Genomic DNA, 23877 nt, shown 5'->3' with positions numbered 1-23877 from the left:
AAAGGATAATGTAGCTGACATTCTATTAAAATAAAAATTATTCCCCAAGGCATAAAAACACTGACACAAGCATCTTAAAAGGCATAGTAAAAATTATATAGGGAACTATTTATCTGTGCTGCTATCTTTTCCTGATTCAAATAAGTTATTTTTAGTTATGTGTGTATTGAATATTGAATTATACTATGCTGATTTTTTTTAAAAAATCTTTTTTGAAAAGAAATGAAATTAAATGTAATGAAACCATTGTTCAGCTAGGAATAAAAACTACTATTAGAATAAGACACTATCTACACTCTATATTACTTGAGATTACAATATGATTATCAATTGTTCAACTCTTCAAATAAGCAACTAAACAAGAACCAAATACATTTTATAAAATAGAAAGCTGGCCATTTTCTTTTGTCAAGAGTTTGAAGCAATTAAGTCTTAAAAACCAAATTTGAAAACACTAGGACTTCATTCTGTATAAAATTTTTTATAAAACGCTCCTGACAGAATCAAGATTTAGGCAATAGAGGGCTGTAACTCCATGTAGTTCAGAATATATTTAGTTCAGATTGTGTCTGGAAGTTAGACAGACTGGAAGAATTACCAGATTACAAAACTGTGGTATATAGCCAAAATAACAGCCTTCACAGCACAGCCAAATTTCAACTCTCCATTAACGTAAGTAAGAGATGTCCCAGTACAGACATCACAAAATGTGTGCTTTTCCATCTGTTGATGTATAAACAACTGGAAGAAAGCATTTCCACCTTTGTGCATTTCAGCAACATTATTCAAAATACCAGACTTCAAATCCAGTTCAGACTGAACTCAGCCAGCAGCATGTTTATATTTTTTTCTAAAAACTGTTAATACATTTCCAGTTGGCCAAAAAATAGAGTCCTTCATGAAACTGTCAGAACTAGTTCTTTGTTCATACAGTGCTTTCATTCCCAACACAGAGACAAGTATTGTGTTTTCAAATGTATTACAAGAAATTCTGTGATTTAGTTGTTCCTGCTAAAGAATTATACTCAGAGATTATAATGATAAAGTGACATGATTTCCACTTGACAAATTTCCTTTTATGTTCCAGATCCAAAATTGAGAACATGCTTGCTTACACCAATATTCTATTTCAAGAAAACGCAGACGACTTCTTGAAAAGTTATCTATTGTTTTGTTGCTTCTTTGTTGAGTACTGCCAAACGAATGGCTACTTAGTTTTCTCTCTGTAATCTAACACAGTGTACATAATCCGAAATTATGTTTAATTCACTCTGCTAGAAAAATAAGTAGGCAAAAAAAAAAAAAAAAAAGAGCCCAAATAGGGCAGGTAATGCTGTAGAAGGTCAGTATTTTTCAAAGTTTAATACTCAGAGCACAACTTGTGCTCTTAGTGACTTAGTGACAAGGACAATAAGTTGTCCTTTTAGTAACAACTGCTGCACTGAAGGACACAAATTCATATCATCCCTTTACCGATGTATCACAGAGAACAAAAAGGTGTTTGATGTCTTGGTTTGCTGAGGTGGCATGTCCTATTCCCATTCCTCATTTTCAAATCTCTTGTGCATCACCAGGACTCTTGTTACTTGCCTCAGCTGTTCCATTCAATGTGGATGCTGCTCAGAGGTGAAGTTGTCCAGAGCCATGATAAATTTTGGCATGAAGTCATATTAAACACCAGAGGTCACAAATTTTACCAAACCCACCAAAGGAAGAGAGAAATAGTTTCTCTGTGCTGTCCCTCTGAGTCCTAAATAAGCTGAGAAAAGACCTTTTTGCCAGCATTGAAGTAAATGAAAAATGTGGAACGAATCTGTTTAGAAAGATCAAAAACTTATAATGAACAATATAAGAGCTGGTATATTGCTTTTCATATGTGCAGCATATTTTCATGTATGCAGTTGCCTTTTGAAACACACTTGTGTTAATCACAAGGTAATCCTGTCTTTTTCTAGATGTGCATTAGTAGAAGGATAACTACAGTTAGATCCATACATTCATTCAGTTATGTAAAAGGAGCCTAATTTCACAAAATAGCCGATACAACAAACTAAATGAAATCAGCAACATATCTGAAAACAGGAAGAGAAAAAAGCATGCATCAGACTTCAATTTGAGACTATTTTTTACTTTCTGGGAAAAGAACACTTACCACAGTTAGTGTTTATACTTCAGTTCACCTCAAAGACTAAACTGATTATATATCAGATGTTTTCTATTACAGTTAACTTGTAAGAGGAAAAGTCAATGCCTCTAACAAAGTAAAGTATTGATTTTTTTTCACCTGGTAAAAATAACCACAAACAACTTAAGAAGCACTGTGTTCTAAGATTAAACAAGCAGTTGTATAATTACTTATTTCAGTTTGCAGCAGGAAAATTATTTTTCCTCCATTATTATTAAAATTTATTTTATTTTTTTTTCATAGATACAATTAAGGCTTTTTTAAAAATATGTAATGCATAAAGGCATTTCAAAATCTCCAAGCATTTACTCTCATTTAAATTAATGCATAATTACTGAATAAGCCTCACTATTAGAGTTCAATACCTGGAAATTTAGTGTATTGATGTTCTAAGAATAACCACACTAGAAGTCTTCCCAGAGAAAAATTCTAAAGTGTATGTTTTTCAGGGCTTTTTGACTTGTGGCAACCACAGATAAGTGAGATCTTTAATCAGTTTTCCCCCTCATATGAAATAATTTAATGGTTCAGACTTCCCTGCACAAGCCAGAAATACTGTATTGTACAGTTAATATTTAGCTTTAATATATATGAAATCATTTTACAAATAAACTTTAAAAGTGAACATTTGACCTCAAAACATGGTCCAGTCTCTGGCATGTCACACCATCAAATATTGTATGTATCAATGCAGAAATTGACTGAAATACATCAAGTATCTCAAATTGAAAAGCAGCTGCTTCTGAACAAGATGCAAAGTTGACATGTGAAGATTTTACCATTACAAACCATTCAACAGATAAAGTCATTTCTCTATTCAATAAATTGGAAAGAAACAGCAAAAATAATGGCTTCACTTGCTAGGCAAAGAAGTCCAGGGCTTCACCTTCCTCGGCTTTTGAAAAATACAAAGGCTTACCTTTCTGTACACCAGCATGTTTGGGGACTCATCAGCCACCCCATTGCTGCTTTGCCCATAATTATTTCCTTGTGCCATGTCCCACAGATTTGATCCGCTTTTGGATGTTGCACTGTAAAAGGTAAAAGTGATTTCAATAGGGCATCACCTCAGGTCTCCTTACTTCCCCGATGATTAATGGACCTGCCTTGCTACCAACATGTTATCAAAATCAGTGTATGCGCTCACTCCAATAGATATTTACATGGGAGCGAAGCTGCTAATTCACCATTTACTGTCATTACTGCCTTTTGCTGGTAAATTATGGAGGTAACGTGTTGATCTAATTTAAACGTTAATGAATTGTCACGGGGAACAGCTCCCTGACACACCGCTCACCACCACATCACACAGACGCCTCCTCACAGAGGGCTTCCTCCTCCGCTGCACGGGCTTCACCAAGGGACGCTCTGCACCTCCCAGGCCAGTTTTGGGAGGACTGACTCGGCCCGTGACGTGCATTCAGCAGTGCCCTCCGCTCGCAGCTCGGGTCCTAGCAACTTCCACAACATTCAAACGCACGAAAAGCGAACCAGACGCTTTGAAGCTCCCTGTAATTCTCCAGCACATCTGTGCTCGTACATACGCGGGGGCAGGGGAGCAGGTGACGAGGGAAAAGGAAGAAATAAGCCAGAACACTGTTCCGGTTGCTTTCACCTACTTTCATCGCACTTTACCGCCAAACACCGGCTCCCTGCCAGCCCCGTCTCCTCCCCGCCCTCCCCCGGGTCACACGGGAGCTGCACCAAGCAAGAGCTCGGATCATGCCGTAGCTCCGGCTTTGCACGCAGGTGTAAGAATGTGCTACATCTACAGACCGCGCCGGCGGATGCGGAGAGCCCGGAGAGCCGCCGAGCCCCACTCCAAGCACTAACCTCCCGAGCCCTCCCCAGCCCCCCAGACGCCTGGCGTTCGGGCTTGGCTGCCCCTCGTCCGCCCGCTGGCCCGCGCTGCCCCCGCAGCGCCCGGGCGAGCGGCTCCGGGCGGCCAAAGGCCGGTCGGACCGGCTCTCCCGCGGGCACCCGGCGCGGCGCCCGCGGCTCCAGCACCGCGGACAGCGGCGGCGCCGCCCGCGGGGCCCGGCGGCAGCGCGGCCTCGGCTCCGGCGCGGGCAGGGGCGCGGAGGGGCGCGGAGCCCGCCCGCTCGGTTACCTCCTGGGCCAAGGTCACTGCGCGCTGGCCGCGGCTCCTCGGCTGCTCCTGCTGCTCCTGGCGCGCCCCGCGCGGTGGGTGTCAGCCGGCAGCGGGCGGAGGGACGCGGCGATCGCTCATCACACACACGCACACACACGCACTGCGGGCGGAGGCGCTGCCGCCGCTGCCGCCGCCGAGGCTGCGGCTCTCCCGTGCTCTGCCGGAGCGGCGGCAGCTCAGCTCCCTCCCCGCAATGGAGCGGCCGTCACGTGGGGGACGGGCACGTCAAAGGTGCTGCCGCTGCCGCCGCTCCGCCACACAGCAGCAGCCTTCCTCCTCCTCCTCCTCCTTCCTTCTCCTCCTCTTCCTCAGTGCTCCAGGCTCCCTCACCGAAAACAGCGGCCAAGAAACTGCAGCTGCCAGCAGATCTGGCAGAAGCCTCTGTAAATGAGATTAGGCATCACCGGTGGGCTGGGCAGGAAGAGAATGTGGGCTAATGGGATAGGGAAGGAAAAGGGTAGTTGTTGGGGAAACTGTGTCATCTCCTTCATATTTCCCTACCGACAGCAACAGGGAATCTGCCTCTTCCTCTGTCTTATGCTGGACACCTCATGTATATTTTTCAGGGAAAACTAAGGAGAGCCTGTGCTCTGTTGGCACTGCAGACTTCACTGAGCAGTGGAACAGAGAGAGCAGAGAGTGAACCTGTTCCAGGCAGACAGGAAGAAACCCTGAGGACACCTCAAAACACCCTCGGGACTGTTTTGCCATGTCCTAGGCAACTGCCTAATTTGTGAAGGCCTCACATTAGCTTCGGTAGAAGAAAAATATCAGGTCTCTCAATTTTACTTTCCCAACACATGCAGACAAGAATACTTTTGCAATACTGCTTTTGCAAGGGGGTTGAAATGCCCAGAACTCAACATCCACAAGAACACAAGGTACTTAAGTGGTTACGCTTTGGTATATTTCGATTTAAAATTGTTTTTTCTGAAAACAGTAGCTCTTATTACAAGAATGATCTTGCAAAAGAATCCTCTACTGTGCACTGCACCTTGTGGAGTGTGTGCTTGTAAATCATGCAATTCAAGCAGAGGTTTCTATGCATACTGGTCACCTTCACTCTTACTTATTCTACCTTTCTCACATCTCAGAGAGCCTCAAACCGACGCTATCCTGCAAGAAGTTTGTCATTATCATCTGCTGCAACTAATTTTAACTACTCTTCCAAACTTTGCAGATGCCTTTAGATACTTTAGCAGAGGATGTGGTAAGCTAGCTCAGGCATTGATAGGGAGTCACAGTGGCAACAACAAAATGAAGGACAAAGGACAGAACCAATTGGACTTCTTGGAGAACTGAGGAAAAGAAGACATAAGTCTGATAATGGTCCTAGAGTGAACATCAGAGTAAAGAAAGATGATCTCCATCACAAATAGGAATGTTTTTCAGAGACAGAAGTTGTAAAAGGTGAAATGACACACTAAGAACCATCAACTCTGTTCAGTGAGATACACTGGTTGCAAAGAAAAGCAGACAGACATTGTGTGTCTCAATTTCGATAGAGGAGAATAATTTATCATGTCACAAGGAAAAGAAAATGTGAAAACAAATAGTGCTAGAAAAGAGAGAACTCTGGAGTTTTGAGGTGGAAGAGAACATGGGAAAGAATTCAACAGCACAACATAATGTGAAGTATCAATGTTGAAAGTACTTGGCAGAGGAATTCATTAAACCAAAGATTAAACAGAGAACTAATACCTGTTTCCCAGTAAAATTCACTTTACATACAATAGCATCTCAGTGAGGCTAATAAAGTCAGGATCAAAATATTAATCTTTCAACAGATTCTCTGATTCAGCTCAGCCCTCTATTGGCAAATGGGAACCAGGAATAAAGATCTCAGTCTATTTTCAAACAGACATCCCAGGCAAGCAGCACTGCAGTGTTCAGAGCTCAGTGCTTTGACTTTGTAAGTCTGACAGGTGCACTAGAAGACAAGGGAAATGCCTCCAAGATCTGCTAAAAATGCAAGTGACACCCTTATGGTTGTATGGCATAAAAATAAAATCTTATTTATCAAACTGGTGTTTAAATTTATTTTTCAGAGTAAAAATGGGAACTGCACAAAATATAATTCAAATATAATTTTACCCTTAAAGAGGGATAGGAGGAAAATCTTTAAAAATATTGATAAGACACATATTATTTTCATTTGTTCTGCCAGCCACTAAACATAGTAATTGTGTTAAAGAGCATAAAAATCAAACATTAGCAAGTTTCCAATGAGAGCAAATATTTATTTTCTTACTCTGCTTCATTTTGTTGTTAATGTAAGGGACAAAACAATCTACATAAAATGAAACCATTTTGGACTACAATTCCTGGACTACCTGCATGAAGTTACTTAAAAGCTGACTTCAAACTACCTACTTTTCTATAAAGTATTCTGCAAATAGATTTTGGTAGCAGTTCTGTGTCTTTGGAAAGCTCCCCAGCAAAGCTGACTAATTCAGGCAGCAACATTTTCCAAGTTTTTATTTTCTGAGAATGTCCTTAAAACTAAGGGCAGAAGTATACCAAACTGAGTTAGATTTTGGCTGTGCTGCCTCCAATTTTGCCTTTGCTTTTATTTTGTTTTAACAATTCTGATTATTTTACAAGTACAGTAAAATATAATATCCTATATCAATAGGCAATGTTTATATATTTTCTTTGAAAATAATCAAATTTTAATAAAATAAATGCAGTTCTAAAGCAGACCAATTACTTGGGCCCATGGAAGTTAATAGGTATTTCTCCAGTAACATCAAAAGGAACTATATTCCATAGTTTTTAATCTTGTCCTCAGAGCCAGAGGAATACCTTAAACATTTCAGTCATGTATCTCACAATAAAGACCTGCAACACTGAAGCACATTAAATTTTTTTCACCAGTATGTCCACTGCCTAAATGAAGTAGAACTCTAAACCCTAATGGGGTTAAACAGAAAACTAGAAACAAACCAACAGAATTTGCTTTTTGCCATCACTTTGTGGTGATGGTGAAAGAAACCCTGGGCTGGACTACTTTCAAAAATGCAAATAGAAAGAAGACCATTTATTTAAAATATATGTAACCAGATAGTCTCATTCTATTGTACTTGGGTGTGTTTGTTCGATAGGCTATAAAAAGCTTTAATTCATAAATTACACATCTTTCCCATCTTGGAAGTCATCACTTATCTCATATACAACCAGCATTAGCCTCCCCAGAAAGCATGGTCTGCCAGAAGAGGAAAGGCCTTTTCAAAATGCAAGGCAAATCTACTCATTAATAAAACAAAGATGATGAGGAAAGGCTGCCAAGGGGCAGCTTTATCTAACAAGGCAATAAAATACACATGATTGAGCAAGGTGGTGACTACATTTTCTGTGTTTAGCTTTCATTGTCAGAACAACTCAAGTATTCCAATAACATCACACACGTGGCAATTTTAAGTAAAAAATATTACGTCAGGATGTGTACAACAATCTATCTGGATATGACCAGAAATTTTGCTGTCTGTCCGGCTGGCCAATGCTGTAGCATTATGTCAGTATGCCGCCTATATCCATCAATTTATCTTCTCTTATGCCTAGACTAAATGTCCCTTGGAGTAAAGATATGCTGTGCAAGCTCTTAGCACAGCATGATCTTGTTCTATGGCCAAGTTTTTAACACTTCAGAGCATTATAAACAACCACATTCAAATTTACTAAAATAATGTAAACATGCTAACTGAACTCCAAACACTGAGTGAGTTAATACTGCTACCTTAAATTATAAAACCCAGATTTTTTTTTTTTTATTTCACTAGCCAGCTAAGCACAGAGAGAACCTGCCTACTTTAATCAAATTCATATATTTGTGACCCTACCAAACCACAAGTGTTTCACTGCCAAGCTCTGAGCAGGTACCTAGTGATTCCAGGCTCAGCCTTTGGCCTTTTTGATGAGATCTGAACACCTGCTCCTTCAGGAGTGAATTGCAATCAATCTGTTTAATGTACGTCTTCAAATGTCATCATGATGATTACAGGTCACAGTATGTATTTTCTAGAACTGAACCCAGGACTCACAGAAACTTCACCACTTTCTTCATTTTTTTACACCCTAGGAATCTGGTTTGTCACCTACCTTACAACCCTAGTGAAATATTAATTATCTTTGTCAATTTATGACACTGACAAAAAAAAATATTAGTATTCTGTCAGTTAGGGAAGGAGTTAAAAAACACAAAAAGATATTTTTAGAACATAAGAGAAGGAGATAACCAAAAAGAAATCTGGATTTAGGAAAAAGAAATCTGATCTGATAGGAAAAAATGAGTCGTGGACAGACATAATTTCACAGGAATGCAAAATTATTAGAAATAAGGAAAAACCATATTTCCATAATCTTTTTTTTAAGTATGAGATAGATAGATAGATAGATAGATAGATAGATAGATAGATAGATAGATAGACAGATATACACACACCCCCACAGAGAACACAGTACACTTTGCATATATTTGAAACCTTAAAGCAACAAATTTTATCCCTTACTGTTAATTGTAACAGAAAGTCCACAGCTACATAAAATTTTGTATCAATATAGTGGCCCACCAAAGCTATTCATGGAAAGCCAACAGCTTCTCCCGACAAAGCAGAACAACCCCAAGCAGTTCCACTGCAGCCCTGACAATTTATCCAGTAGTAATTTCACCCAGAAGAGGGCAGGCTTTCTCAGGCAAAGAGAGAGAAGCTAGGATAGCTGGCTGACACACTACTAGGAATTTTTTCCCCTCCTAAAAGAGTTAGCACAACCCGTTATACACCATAATTTCATCAAAAAGTGAGAGTGTTTACAGAAATGAAACACCACACCACGTTCCTTTAAAACTGCCTGGAAGACCTGTGATTAATAAGCTGTGATCTTACAATAAGTTACAAGCTGGAGAAATCAATCAAACATGGAGGGATAGAACAAACCTGCAGGGAAGAAAAAAAAATTAAAATATGGAGGTTTCAGTCTAATTTGGATCTAACAGCCTTAATTGAAGCACAGTTTTGAATCCTGGTCTCCTAACTTCCAAAATAGCTCTTGGGGATGTTTTCCATTTTGTGTAAAAAAATTCTTATTGGCACGGAACAAACCCTGAGTTCACAAAATGGGACATTTTGTCTCTGCTTCAGATTTAATAGTGTGTTGATCTCAGCATCTCTTATCACTTGGTATTTACAACACTCTCCCCAGAGGCACAGATAAGCAGTTTATAGATTAATATCTGCATCTTCAGATGCCACATACTTCACATAGGAGTGTCCAATTACTGAGCAACTTCATACAAAGTAAGGAAAGAAAACACAGGGATTGTGGTTTGTTAAATTTAGCTACAATGCTTTTAGCCCAAGCTATTAGCTTAATTCAATCTGACAGCAGTCTCAGGTTAAAAAAAAAAAAAAAAAAAAAAGGGTTGGTTTTTTTTTTTGTGACTAAACCAATAAAAAACTCCAACAAACCAAGGAACAGGCTCTTCCCCTTCATTCCTCTAGAAAATCTCTCAGGCAGGCCTGATTCATACAACAGCACTTGAGCACTTGCACAGATCAAAATAGAATAAGCCACTTATTAAGGATGAGTTAGGAAGACACTGATTTGGAATCCTTTGGCATGAAAGGAGGAAGGAGGACTCAGAAGGCCTATAAAGGGAGGTAGGAAAGAGCACCATGTGTAACAATGCCAGGCTACAGACCAGAACAGATTAATTGTCAAAAGACCTCCTAACAGAATTAACAGGAAACACTGAGAACAAGCTGGAGCAATAATTTTTGAGGCAAAGAATTGAGCTGATAAATAACAATAATACAACAGAAGAAAACAAAGAGAAAACAAACAAAATCTAGAAACCCTCACACTGATCCCAGTGAGCAGGTCATGGTACTTGCAAGCTGTTGAAATGGCTTTGGGGAAAGATATTTTGAAAGTGCTCAGGAGATGAGGGAACAACTGAGAAATTTTGAAAAGTAAAATTTGTCCCTTATTGTATCTGATCTTATCCTTTATGCACAAAGATAGAATTTCTAGAAACTCTTATTAAATAGGTAAATGCCAAAAATACAGATTACTGGCTGACTTCTGCAGGTTTTTGTCAGTTTTCACAGGTGTTTTACCTTACTAATAAACAATTTTTCTATACATACTTTTTAGACTGCAAGAAAAGCTTATACATACCACACAAATAATAAAAACTGTGGTAGCTATCAAGTAAGGAAATAGCTTCAAATGTTAGCAGCATGCCATCATAGGTAGTCTGCAAGCACCAAACTTGCCTATGCAAGCTACTACTGAAATTGCCCACTTTGCTCATTCCCTCCAGCAATCAGAGTTGATGTGGCTTAATCTCATTAATTCACTGAGCTGAATGCACTGGAGAAAAAGAGAGCTCAGCAGTTTAACAGGCTTCGTTCATCTTTTTTTTTTTTTTTCCTCACCTTTCATTTCAAAGTTCCCTCTATCATTCATGAATTCCCTGTCTCATATCAAGGACAATAGAATAAAACAGCTCTTTTCCCCCAAGGTTGCTTTGTTTATCTAAAGGCTTAAATCAGCCAGAATCAATTTGCTGATTGTGCATCACAAACTGAACCTATCTGCATCCATTTATATCCAAATACACACAATAAATATAGTCATTCCCTCACAGGAAATGAATGGATTTTCCATTCTTTTAAACTCTACATAGCATTCAGGATAAAAGGATAGCTTTATTTTTTAAATCATATTCTCCAGAAACTCGAAGGACTAAAAATTACAGAAAGGAAATAATCAGGTGTCTATGATGGCTAAATAGTCCCATTTAACAAAAAACAATAAAACAAAAAATAATAGAATCACAAAATAGGGATGTGGGTTTGCTGGGGTTTTTTCAAACCACAGTATAAACTCAAGTCCTTCCCAGAATGCACTCCTTACCACAAGACTGTTTTACTTCAGCCTACAAGATTATTAGCAAACATTCAGCTTCTGTACAATTTCTCCAATATTAAAGGAAATTTCCTTAAATTTCAAAGTACAGACAGATAGTTCAAAACAGTTGGCTGAGAAAACAAATTATATTTATTTTTAGAAAAGTGCCAAATCCTTGGCTGTATTATCTAAAATCGTAACAAGCTATTTCTTTTTGAAAAACAGTATATCTAAACTAGCTATAGACTTAGTAGTTCAAGGTAGCCAGTCAGAATAGTTTAGACAATCAAGAAAAGTCTCACAAAAACCCTGTATCATAATACTTGCCTCAGCTTTCAATATTTAAGAGTGAGTAAAAAATGCATCTTTACTAAACGATACTATAATAGAATATCAAGCCATTTTGCAAGCAAGGAAAAAAAAAAAAGCAGCCTTGACCTCATACCCTGAAATACCCAGGAAGTGAGGAAAAACCAGAAGGAAATTAAAAGAGCAAGACATGTAGGAGAAGAAATCTTATTTTGTGTACTCTCTTTCTAAAATGTCTGAATTTTGGTACTGTGCACAATATCACTCTCTAGATAAAAAAGTGCTTAACACAAAGATATAGGCATTTGGCTTTGTCACTAGGTTTTACTTCAAGTACAAGAAGCAGACACTGAAGCCTGATAAGGTATGTGACAGATAAAATGCTTAGCATGAAAGAATTACTTTTCCCCCAATACAGCAATGGTTTAAACTTTATTTTTTGCAGGAGAATGGAGACAGATAGGAGCAGGAAAATATTCTGGTACTAAAGAAAGCAGATCTTTGCTGTGCTAGATTGGGAACTAAAATTTTATGCAAGGCTATCAGGTGTCCAGCATGAGATTTTAAAGGCTTGTCTTGTAGGGGAGGAAAGAAAGATATTTAGCCATGGATAGATATTTAGCCTGTGGATAAGAGAAGAGAGAGGGGTAGGGGAAAATTAATAAAGAGGTCATAATATTGAAGGCAGGAAGGTAGCATGAATACATCCAGACTGGAAAATGATCCACCGTGGGGAAGGACAGTACTACTTATTTAATAAGGAAGCAGAGTAAAACCAGATTTCACTATCTCAATGACTGCATGCCAAATGAAACTTATGCAGCTTCCAGTGGTAAAGAGACTGGACTAAGATGAACAAGAGGAAGCAAGGAAGACAATTCAGAAAGCAAAAACTGATCCCACTTTCTCTGCAAATTGGTTAGATTTTCAGGATAAAATTAATAAAATAAAAATTAAAACTTATTCCAATAATACTGAAAAAAATTGAACGCCAAAGAAAAGATGAATGCACCTGGCTATTCAGCTCAACAAAGAAAAGAGAATGAAGGTAAGACTCAGGGAGTCATAGGAAACCAAAATACTTTGAGAGTGGACAAAAAAGAAAACAAAGAGCAGAAAGAGTCTACTGTTACTGGACAAGGACAACCATTCTTTAAATTTAATTGATAACATCTATTTCCTGACTAAAATAATAAGGGAACAAGTTCTGAGCAGCTTCCAGATGAAGACAGCATGGCTTTGTATCTAGAAATAAATTTAGCTAGTAAGAAATAAAACTGGTTGCAAAATAAGAAAAGCTAATTTATTAGTCTAGCCACAAGGGGTTTCAGGGAGTACTCTAAAGGCAGAAAAAGCCACAATTAGGGTGGCTAAAAACCTAAGTAAATGGCTTTTATGTGTCAGAGGGAACTGAAATTTACAGTCACAAACTAAAGTACTGTTCATAGTTCTTTCACACTCCCTCTCTTATACAGCATCTTGTCACCTGATAGTGCTGCAGGATGGCAATGCAAAGGTTCTACCCTGTGCATTGAACTCATTATACTATTTGTTCTACATTCACCAGTCTGGATATACAGAATTTTAATAGATGCCATTTTAGGTCATTATCATGCATTTATGTCTAGCATAAATTCATCACAGAAAGTGGTGTCATATTTGATAGTGGAAGAATAAACAGAAGTGAAATCTGGCTTCAGCTTGGCTCACCCAGACCAAGAGCTCACCAAGCAAAAAGCAGCAATCGAGGTATTTCCTTGGCATACAGCAGACATTCAGGGGGGCCAATGGTTAGCTCCACAGACTCAGTCACAGCTCTTCCCAGTTGATTTCATGTTATCTTTCTGAGTTATTTGGAGATTATTTCATATTAACATTTCAGTTCTAATCATGGGGAATATTTTTCATTCTCCTAAAACATCAAAATTTGCAAGCACATAAGAGGAAGGACCTTGAAATATGGAACAAACCTGTGGGAACCCAGGGCACAGGGAATATTTCTGCTCTAAGGGCAGACAGGGAGAAAGCTTCCAAGACTTCAAGATAGAGTCCACAAAAGTGTAAAATAGATTCTAGAGAATAGTATGGCATGTCACTTGGGTGAGAAATTTAGGTTTTGGGATTTTTAGTATGTTGTAAATGGGAAAAAGGTGAAGGTTTTAGGGCGGAGGCAGGTTGTTCTTCACCTTTTTCTTCCTACTTCTTCATGAGTTTGGGTGATGTCTTTTAATTAGGAAGAAAAGACTGCATTGCAGGCTTTGAGGGATCAGTTATTGTGTTAAAAAGGAAAATAATCTAGGTGTCATTTCTTAATTGTATAGCTTGGTCTTAAAAGACCTTGCAACAAGAGATTGTTAGCCCATTTTTGCAGTGCTCTTCTGGTGCGCAGTCTGGTATGGACAGCATGCAAAATTTTAGACAAGATGATAATAATAAACAAGAAGCTGAAGACCACAAAAGTCTTGTGTGTCTCCTTTTCCTGACACAGAACTGCTCCAGGAGGGCTTCCCCCTGACAGGGGAACTCCCAGGGAGCGGCCCAACATGGGGCCAAGAAACTGATACCAACCCTACAATTTGGACTGACAATACCTTGCAAAGCAGCAATCACTTTCCACAATCACTTTCACAGCAAGCTTTATCAGACATGAAACTCACATACAGGAAGCAAACAGCAGATACAGAAATGAAACTAGACATGCCAACCTAACCACATTTTTAGCCAACTAAATATCATTTTGGTTTGGAGAAGCATGTTCCAGTATATTGTTCCTGATGTTCTAAGTATTTTAAGAGTGCTTTGCCAGTCACAACACAGCTATCAATTGTCCTGCTCAGCCTTATCCGCAAGGCTAAACACAATATCCCAATAATTTGTATGCAGGCATCTGTGACAACGGAAGGTCAGTATTTGTTAATTAGAGTAGAAAAAGAATAAAGTCATGAACTCAAATGGATGAAGATTAATAGTAATGTGAAAATGTTTCAATTCTAAATATGACCAGGTAATGACGGCATCATCACAGGGTACAAGTGCCACATCTGGTTCCATTCACTTCATTCTGGCCTCTCTCCATTTCACAACCCAGCACTTGGGCAATGCTACCTGGATAACCTTTCCATGCCAGCAATTCAGAGGGAAATGAAAAGGACAGAGTCACACTTCCTCCTCTTCCACAGTGCAGATTCCTGACTCCTGCAGTCTGCAGAAAAGCAAGGAACTGCTGCTCTACAGTAGGGCAGTCTATGGATGCAGAGAGAAGAGTGCTTTGAGGCAATGACTGCATGTCTAAGCAGCCAAACTTACACTGCAGCTTTGATTCTGGTACAAAAATCCTCTAAGAGTAAGTCCTACAAATCCAGAGAAATTAGATGTTTTATTTAGCTTTTGCTACAGACTGTAACAGAGGCATCCCCAACTCATAGGCCCTTCCTTCCATCTCAAACCACTATAATCCTCCTTCCTAAAAGTGAAAATGCTGTCATAGTTTTCACTGATACCAAATATTCATAGCTTCATACATTGGCACAAGGAGGAGAGGAGTTTTGCTATTTCAACATACTAACTTTTCTGCAGTATTCCAAGATCCTTCTTTGCCCAGTTCTCTTGCCAAAAAAAGACATTATTATTCTCACAGTGGAAGCCAAGTAGCTCTAAAATCTGTTTAAAGCAGCCTAGCAGAATTCATGTCTAGGAAAAAAAAAAGCACCATGATTAAGAGGCAAGAAATCAAGGTCTGACCTTCAAAAGTTCCAATAGGTCATTTAAAGGATGGTACCTCTTCCTTTAAAAATAAATAATCATTTAAACAAATGCAACACTAATGTCTGAGTCAAATAAAGCATCCCTACCAACAAAGAAACCTGTCCAAATGGTAAAGTTCAACTGGCTTCACTGAACACTGACAAAATATTTCTGAAGATTTTCTTGGAACAGTATCTAGAACATTATAATTAAACATGCGAAGCAGCAAAAAATGGAATGGAAAAGGGAGTTTCCTAGAGCATCAAAAGTGGGACACAATGTATGATTAATATTTTTTTCAGATCTTTAACTTTTTTAAAATGTGTTTAATTAAAAGAAACATATTTGCATTACTCATACAAATTAATGTAGCTCGGGTCACCAAACACTTTGTGATTTGTAATTATTAACAGTTTTAACTGCCTCTGAAAATTAAATTAGAGGGCTTGGGAAAAAAATCAAGAATTTTCACCATTCACTTTGTAAGCAAACATTTACTGCAACCGCCTTTAGTACCAATCTACATAGTTCCTACTACTTATAGCACTGGGATGTAATACAAAGGTTTGGGTCCAGGGTCCTGCTTGGCTGTCTCTTGTTCTAAACAAAGAATTGCACTTTCTGCAAATTAAGTTATATCCAGGACAAGCATATAAACTGTAGAATCCTCCCAATTTATTTGTCAAAGAGATGGGGAAGAGATTGAAAATATTATTATCAGAGAAATATCTCCATTACAGTCCATTGGAGGGCTCTAACTCCTAGTTATGCTGCTGACAGCATAAGTCAGTTAGGGGTTGCTGGGAAACAACCTTCTTCCTTTTTTGTGTTGTTTCCCTCATTAAAAACACACTGACTTCACAAAGCATGTGCTAACTGACCTGAAAAACTTATTTCCTGTGTAGGGAACTCAAAGTCCAACTTGCTCAGGGCCTGAATTTCATCCTACAGCTACAGTGTTGAGATTGAGTGACTGGTGCAGAGACAGCAACCATCCCCTTTCCTTCCTGTGTCCAGTTTTCTTTCTCTCAGCCCTGAACTTTTTGGTTTTTTAATATCTTCTGTATTGGTATACTGCCTTTTCAGGCTACCAAGGTAGGCAGGAGCTCAGGAGCACTCCGAGTATCAGCACAGGGCTCCAAGCAAGGCACACCTTCCCAAAGTTGAGAAAAATCCAGAAGTGTTTCTCAGGACAACCACAACTTCCCAATTTGAATAGCAAGACCCCAGCGGTGAAGGCTTAGTTATTCCACAGCCTTCAAAATCCCCATTTAATGGCAATTTCCTGAGAAACCACAGCTCCCTGAGGTACAGTAAGGAAAGTGGCTTTGGTCTCCAGACCTTCTGGAATCCCACCTGACAGGGCTTCTTTGAAACCTCATTCCAGCAGCATCCTAAGGAGCCAGTGAGCTTGTTTCTGACACATAACACAACAGGAGATAACTATGGGAGAGGAAAGTGCAATTATACCTGGTCACAAATGGGAGCAAGTAATTTGGAATGTGTTACCTGGCAAACAGCACTAAGACAGTCACTCTGGCACAGAGAGCAAAATAAACCTGAAAAATTTGCAGGTATGAAGCAAGCAGATGAACAATGAGAGACAAAATTAGGGTAATGAATCTAAAGGAAAGAGAAAATAGTACAAAACCTTTCTGGCCCATAGTAGGTCAAGTACAATTAGGTAAAAAAGAGAATAAAGAACATAAAATAGGATTTTGTTGTCAAGGAGGAAGTTTGAAACACAGTAAGAGAAAGGAAAAACATTTTTAGCATGCAGACAGGCATTTCTCCCTGAAGAAATTAATCTTTCAAAAAAATCTAGGCGTGGTATTCCTAGGATCATAGCAGTATGTTTTGCTTGAGGGAAAGAGATTAGAAAGAATGGCTTGTAAAATACAGGGAAACCTGTGTAATTTCAAGCAGCAGATGCATTATTTGGGAAGCAAAAAATTGCATTTGCTTTGTATTTTGAGACATGCAACATGTAAGGCAAGGACTTTCATACATTCCACACATTATGCAGACCTGGATTTTCTGTAGGCTTTTAGGAAAATACTGTTTTCCTAAACAGTATTCAGCTAATAGGAAAATGCTATTAGCTTTTCAAAAATCAGTGTTCAATACAAACCCTATAATAGGATTTGTGAGCACAGTTTCAATAAAGGAGAGTGCTTAGGGAAAAGATGCTTGGTATTTTAATCTAACAAATACCTTCATAATTTAATTTTGGATTTAAGTAAGAATCAAAGGTAGACCCTGATGCTCTGACTAAATTCAAGTGCAGATAATTTGTCTACTTTGTGGGGGAAACTAGAAGGCTAAGGAATCAGTTATTTTCTGTTACTTCTGAACAATGAGCAGTAGTTCAATATCAGTGCTAAGTAAAGGTGATTTTATACATACAACTACTTTTCAAGTAGTTTCAGCAACTTCAGGCAAATTTTCCTAAATTTGCTCAGGTTTCTGGGTTCAAAATCTACAGACAATACTCCATTCTTTATTTACAGATGGTTTAGCTTTTATTTATAAAATAAAATCAGAATTTCAGATTTCTTTTTAAAAATACAGACATCATTATTCTTGGAGAACTCAACCTTTAGCCACATTTGTTGCCTTCAACATTTGCATACTGCTACAGACTCAAGTTAACAGCCATCTCCTCCAAGATACTTCTGTTTCTCCTACCACTTCAGTTACTGAAAATAACTCCAATTCTTTTCATAATTGCACCCTTTAAGACTTCAGTCGTATCACCAAGTCCTTGTCTCACTGGGCCATAGAACTGCAATTCTATGGGAAATGAAAGAGGCTACTCTCCATTAACATACTTTTGGGAAATGTGGCATAACAGTTTGCATCCATATGGCTAATCTGTACTCCCTCAAAACAAGGAGGGTTTCTTCCTCATTGCAAATGGTTGCTAGTCCATGATATCCACCACAAGGTATTGTCAGAAAAAAAAAAAAAAAAAGGCCATTGCCTCAGGTGAAAATTACACCAGGAAATTCACTGAATATACAGGGCAGCGCTGAAACACAATCCCCAGCCCTGCTAAGTTTCCTAACAGAGGCAGTCTTAAGGCCCAAAACTATAATTTCTCCCTCACCCATCCATATTTCAATTAGTGCACAAGAAGAAATACTATTGTATCATGTGGATTGTCAAACAATTGGCTGGTGGAGCTGTAATCAAGGTCTTTTTAAAAAGACTGAGCTCTCAAATTTTCCTGAGTGAGATCATTTTGTGATGGTGCAGTGCAAAAGTAACACGGTTTAAGATAACAGCTTCTTTATTCATCACAGTTACTGTAAGTATTATACTTAGAATTATTTTCAGACTATCACATTAAAGATGCACTAAAGATGTGTGACTCCTTCCCACTCCTTAAAAAAAGATGGGAGGAGAGAGAGGGAGAAAGAAGCTGAACAAGAACAGTTTGTGAAAATAACACATCTAATACTGAAAAAAATCATACAGGCAAGAGCTACACCCTTAAAATAACCTTTTCAGTTTAATACAGGTACTCTTTCCCATTGCCAAATTTAAGCAGGTAACCCTCCTACCAGTTTTATGACAAGCACTGTCATGTTGAGCAGTCCATGGCTTTCTAGAAATGTACATGCTTAAATCTAAAAATAGTTCTTAGTTGTTCTTGCTGTAAGAATTACTTGTTTCAAAGTATAATTTCTCATTTCCATTAACCAAGGCTCAATTGTTTTTGGATAAATTTTAATGTATGAGCAAAGCTCCTGACTTATACAGCATGATGTAATTCTGCTGACAAGATTCACTTGCCAAGTTAAAACACGCAGTGATAAGGGAATGAATAAGCAAGCATACAAAAGGCTGGCCATATCAGCAAATCATCTATTAAAGCTGTCTAGCGCTTCTCTTTAAAGTGTTGAAAAAAAAGTGCTTGGAAGTCTACCAAAAAGTGTTGGGCTAAATTTATTCCCACAAAAGGTGTTGGCCTTAGCCTGAATTTTCCTGAAGACTTCAAGAAGATGGTGAAGGCTGCAGTGATTAGGCATTTCCTTGACCTTGCTGTTTCGGATTGTTATCAGTCAAGCTGGAGGTTTGAATACTCAGTTCTTAAATCCTCCTAAGATCAACTAGTACAATTCTGCACTTTTGACTTGGATACAACTACAGACCATACACATACACAAAAACTTAATATACTGCATTATCTCATGCAAAGAAAATAACAGGAGAATTACTGAGGTGAGTAGCGTTTTGTGATAATGGAACTTTGGTCTGGATTTAGTGTTTCTTCACTTATACATATTTAAACTTTAAATGTAGGTTGAAAGAATGAAGGCTTAAGTTTACATGGGAATAGACTTAAGTAGTTCATGAAATTCAATACTTCATAAAAATCTTTGTTACAAATTAATCTCTAAAAGGTAGTAAGTGAAGCCTATAATGCCTTAGAGTTAGCCCTTCCATATTCCCTTCTCTATTAATCTTTAATTCAGTACGCCTCCAAAGAGATTCACTTAGACCCTTGGGGAATAGAAGCTGGAGACAGTCTTCAGTAACATTCAAATCAAACTGACTGTCACATGGAATAGTTAATGCCAAGCCAAAGTCTTTTAATGAGAACTTGAAAAAAAAGAAGACTTCTAATTTTGCTATTTTTTTCATCTTCTCCCCAGTCATTTTCTTTGAAACAATTCAAACTAGCAACAGTCTGCCAAGTTTAATTTTATTACCTTTAATTTTATATCCCTCTGTATTTAAACAAAAAAAAAAAATAGTAGTTCTTGTTATAATTGTTCATTGGATTTCCAGAGAATTACAGCAGCAACATCACCACATACCCTGATATGTAATAAAACGTAAATTATGATGTATCTGGAGTAGATTAAAAAAAATATCAATGCAATCAGAACTCATTGGGAAGATTGATAATCAAAAGCCTTGAACTGTTGCACATATGTATTTCCTAGATACTAAACCTTTTTTCTCCTTCTCCCATGTACAACAATATATTTACCTTCAGAAAACAAGGAACTCTCCAGAGCAGCATTATTGGCTGTACTTTCATCATACAATAGGAGCATGAGCCAATGTATAAGTAAATATTACCTCAAAGTAAACACCTCACAAATGTACTGACTGTGCACTTCTGCTTTATGATTTGTCCAAGCATGTAGGCCCATTTGCTGCCACCTCTACAAGGATTACACCGCAATCAAAGCCAGACAACACCTGCCACCCCTAACCTGCCAGTAAACTTCTTCATATCCAAAAAATCAAAAGTGGACAAAAATGCTACAGGCAGCAAATCTATCATATTAATATCTCATATTTGGCTTAATTCATATTTAGTTTAGTTTTTTATTTATTTATTTCAAGAAACAGTATATGTTTCTGTTCTGAACTTATTTGCCAATTTTACAGGAAATGGCTTATTCTGTCACCTTCTCCACTGCTTTTTAGTAACCCCAAAAGCAGTGTCTTGAAGACTAAGTGAGAAGACACATAAGGATCTTTTCCTGAGGCTATTACAGATGCTACCAAAAGCAAATTCCAATTTCCATACATAGTTTTTTCTTAAATAACCTGACAAATCCATATGGTGTCTGATCCTCTTGGTACCTAGCATGAAACATACACCTGGAAAATAGTTGACTCCACCAGCACCACCACCTGCAGGAAGCTCTTCTTAGTAGTTATAGCTTTTATCCACCTCTCTCATAACAATAGTGGTACCTACAGCAAGAGAAGATATTCCAGGTCTACAAAAGGCAGGAAGGAAATGAACCTGTACCATCACAGTTAGATCTGACCTTCAGTGTCTTTTCCAAACTAAATGCTTCTACCATGTCAACTATGAGTGTCCTAAGAAGAGCAGAAGAGTGCTGAAAGCACTCTAGGTACCTGTTTACCCACTGGTTTCACAACTCCCAGACTGATGGCAGCATCTGAAGTTTTTTAAATATCTCCACAGAAATCAAAGTTTTGGTGACAGGATTTTGTTCAACCCACAGAAAATGTGGCAGAGATTACAACACAAGTAGATTTTTTCTAGTTTGAAGAATATCCACAAAAACTTTCTTTGTTTTCTCCCCTCTCCAAATAGAGGGGCAGAAAATTTCTTGTATTTTTAAACTAGAACTCCAAAATTGGAGAGTCATAGCAAGAGACCCTAAAGATCCACAAAATAAAACTGTCAATTACTCTGGTAATAAAAATGTTTTATACCATTTGTTTCATCAGAGTTAATTTGTAAGTTGTTAGGGTTGGAGAAACAGTACAGAGAATGTGTTAATATTTGCCTAAAAATTAAAACAAACAACCTAGGTTAGAATTATCTATTAGAACTTTCCCCACTTCATGTGAAAACTTTCTTACTTTTCTTTTTAAATCCATTCAAACAAAAATGTGTGACGCTGCTATGCTTACACGAAAAGCCACAGCCATGACAAGTCTGTGTGGTGCAAGGAAAAACAGATGAAACATTTTAGACTTAGGCTTAGAGATAAATTCCCATTATGAACTTTTTTAGTTTTTAAGAATTCTCCAAGGAACGAGGTAGATTTTCCATTTATTTCAAATGGAAAATATACACCAACTTTTGCAATAGGAAATCAAAGAATATGGGGAACTCAAATCTCAATATGATATCTCTTTCTGGTTGAGATACCCTTACTTCATTGAAGTTTGAACTCTGAAATTCAGAGGAAAATCAAAAGAGACACTGAATAAATGAATCTTTCTGGTGTTGAGGGCGCTAAGGGAGGAGTCTAGCAATATTCCCTTGGGCAAGATCTGCTCAATTTTTTCCTATGCAGTTCTATAAATAGCCTGGCTCTCAGAAAGGAAAATTGTCTTTATACATCAACTCAATCAAAACAATACAGAACAAAACCAAAAAAAGGTACTTTCCTAGTCATTTTTTATAAAGAACCATTCCATCTTTTAAAAATTCAAATTATTTTAAAAATAATTAAAAGACAGAATTTTAAAAAGTACTTTCCTAGTAATTTTGTACAAAGAACCATTCCATCTTTTAAAAATTCAAATTATTTTAACAAGAATTAAAAGAAAGAGCAGTCCTCCTGAAGAAGCCCACAGGTTTACTGATACAGAAATTTCACTTTTCAACTGTCTCTGGATTATCCTAGCTAAAAATTACTACAGCAGGATTTTTACTGGGAGTAGAAAATATATCTTTTCATCTAATTTTCAGGAATAACACAGTTACCCCAGAAAGAACTTGAGTAGTAAGATCATTGCAAGTAATTTATGCATTCTATAGAAGCATGACATATAGTTCAACATAATGCTAATTTTGTGTGATTCCAGTCCTGGCTGTTCAAGGAACTCTGAAAATTTCTATCACCCTTATGTAGCATGACTTCTGGGTAAGTATCAAGTTCTGACTAATCTGTTCTCTTTACAGAAACAATTACCTTACAATTTGCACCAATACACAGTAATCAAAATAAGGAAAAACTACGGTTACTTTTCATTGCATCGGTATTCAACCCAAAACAATTTTTATATTTTCATACTGTATTTTTTGGCACAATCGACTCTTTGAAAGGTTCACCGAATAAATATGAGATATAGCTGTCCTCTTTCTCTCAAAATGCACTCTCTCCTAGTCTTCTACAATCAAAGCAGAATCTACTCTGACACAGGATAACCACTGGTTGAATCTCTTCTTAAATATATGCAAAGTTTACGTCAGCAGACTGAAATTCTGGCAACAACCTGTCAAACTCAGCAATGTGGCAGTCAGCAAGGACAAATATTGAAATTCAACAGCAACCAGAATGAAGAAAGACAAGCAATACTGAAACAAGTGACATGTCTGTTGCCAATTGCACTGCAGATACAGAACACTATGTATGAATTGTCCCAAGTCTGCAAATGTGGCTTGCCTGAGTCATCTTCCTTGGGTTTTCCCTCCTATAATAGGAGTTCTTCCACTGAAACCATGAGCGCTTACACCAAAGAAGTCTGACTCCAACTTCTGATGCAGAGAGCACAAAGGGCCGGACAGCATTCCCAAGCCTGTGTGTGAAGCAGAGCATCTCCAACACACCAAGTGGGGGAAAACTGACAAACAGATTGATGGCACAGCTGTCACTTTGAATCAGCAGAGAATGAATAAGCTCTGAAGTCTGAGTTAACAGACACACATAAACTTCGGGGACAGTATCATTCGATACTGAAAGAAGAAGGGACAGAACTGTGACTGTCAGAGTGCACCAAAGACAGGATGAACTTTGCTACGAGGTAATTATACTCTGCAGAAGCACCAACACCTGTGATCACTAACACAGCAAGAGGCAGAGCTCAGACAGACAGTGCATAAGCAACTGATCTGGCCAAGTAACTGCCAGAAATTGAATGAAGAGCAGCTAAATATTTAGGAGAATAAAACCCAAGGTACTGGGAAGAAAAAAGGTGAATTTCCACCTAGCTAGTGAAGGATACATCCTGTACAGCTGAGTTTCTAGGACATCTCTCTTTAGGTTATGATCCTGTAGTGCAAAGTACAATGGCATCTTAACCACTACGCAGAATACAACAGGATACTGCAAAAGGAATAATA

At 38.1% G+C, this 23877-nt stretch overlaps 1 protein-coding gene across 12 annotated transcripts in view; it reads right to left on the bottom strand.

Annotated features, from left to right (window-relative positions):
- The window catches only part of RGS7 (regulator of G protein signaling 7), a 275082-nt gene that overhangs the window by 244096 nt on the left and 7109 nt on the right, over window positions 1-23877 (bottom strand). For 9 of the 12 annotated variants that reach the window (XR_014954280.1, XM_085576739.1, XM_085576745.1 and 6 more), the window contains one exon: window positions 3105-3216. Coding sequence is in view for 11 of the 12 variants with exons in the window: in XM_085576739.1 (XP_085432865.1) it covers window positions 3105-3182 (78 nt within the window). In the remaining variant the exon portion in view is untranslated. Of the gene's footprint in view, window positions 1-3104; window positions 3217-4295; window positions 4755-23877 lie in introns of those variants that run through there. The other 3 variants (XM_085576738.1, XM_021527038.4, XM_021527043.4) reach the window with 3 other exon arrangements.

Source organism: Lonchura striata, chromosome 3 (genome assembly GCF_050655825.1).
Source record: "Lonchura striata isolate lonStrDom1 chromosome 3, ASM5065582v1, whole genome shotgun sequence".
In the NCBI taxonomy this organism is placed as follows: Eukaryota; Metazoa; Chordata; class Aves; order Passeriformes; family Estrildidae; genus Lonchura; species Lonchura striata.
The sequence above is the reverse complement of the archived record's forward strand: the minus strand, read 5'-3'. Positions and strand labels throughout refer to the sequence as shown.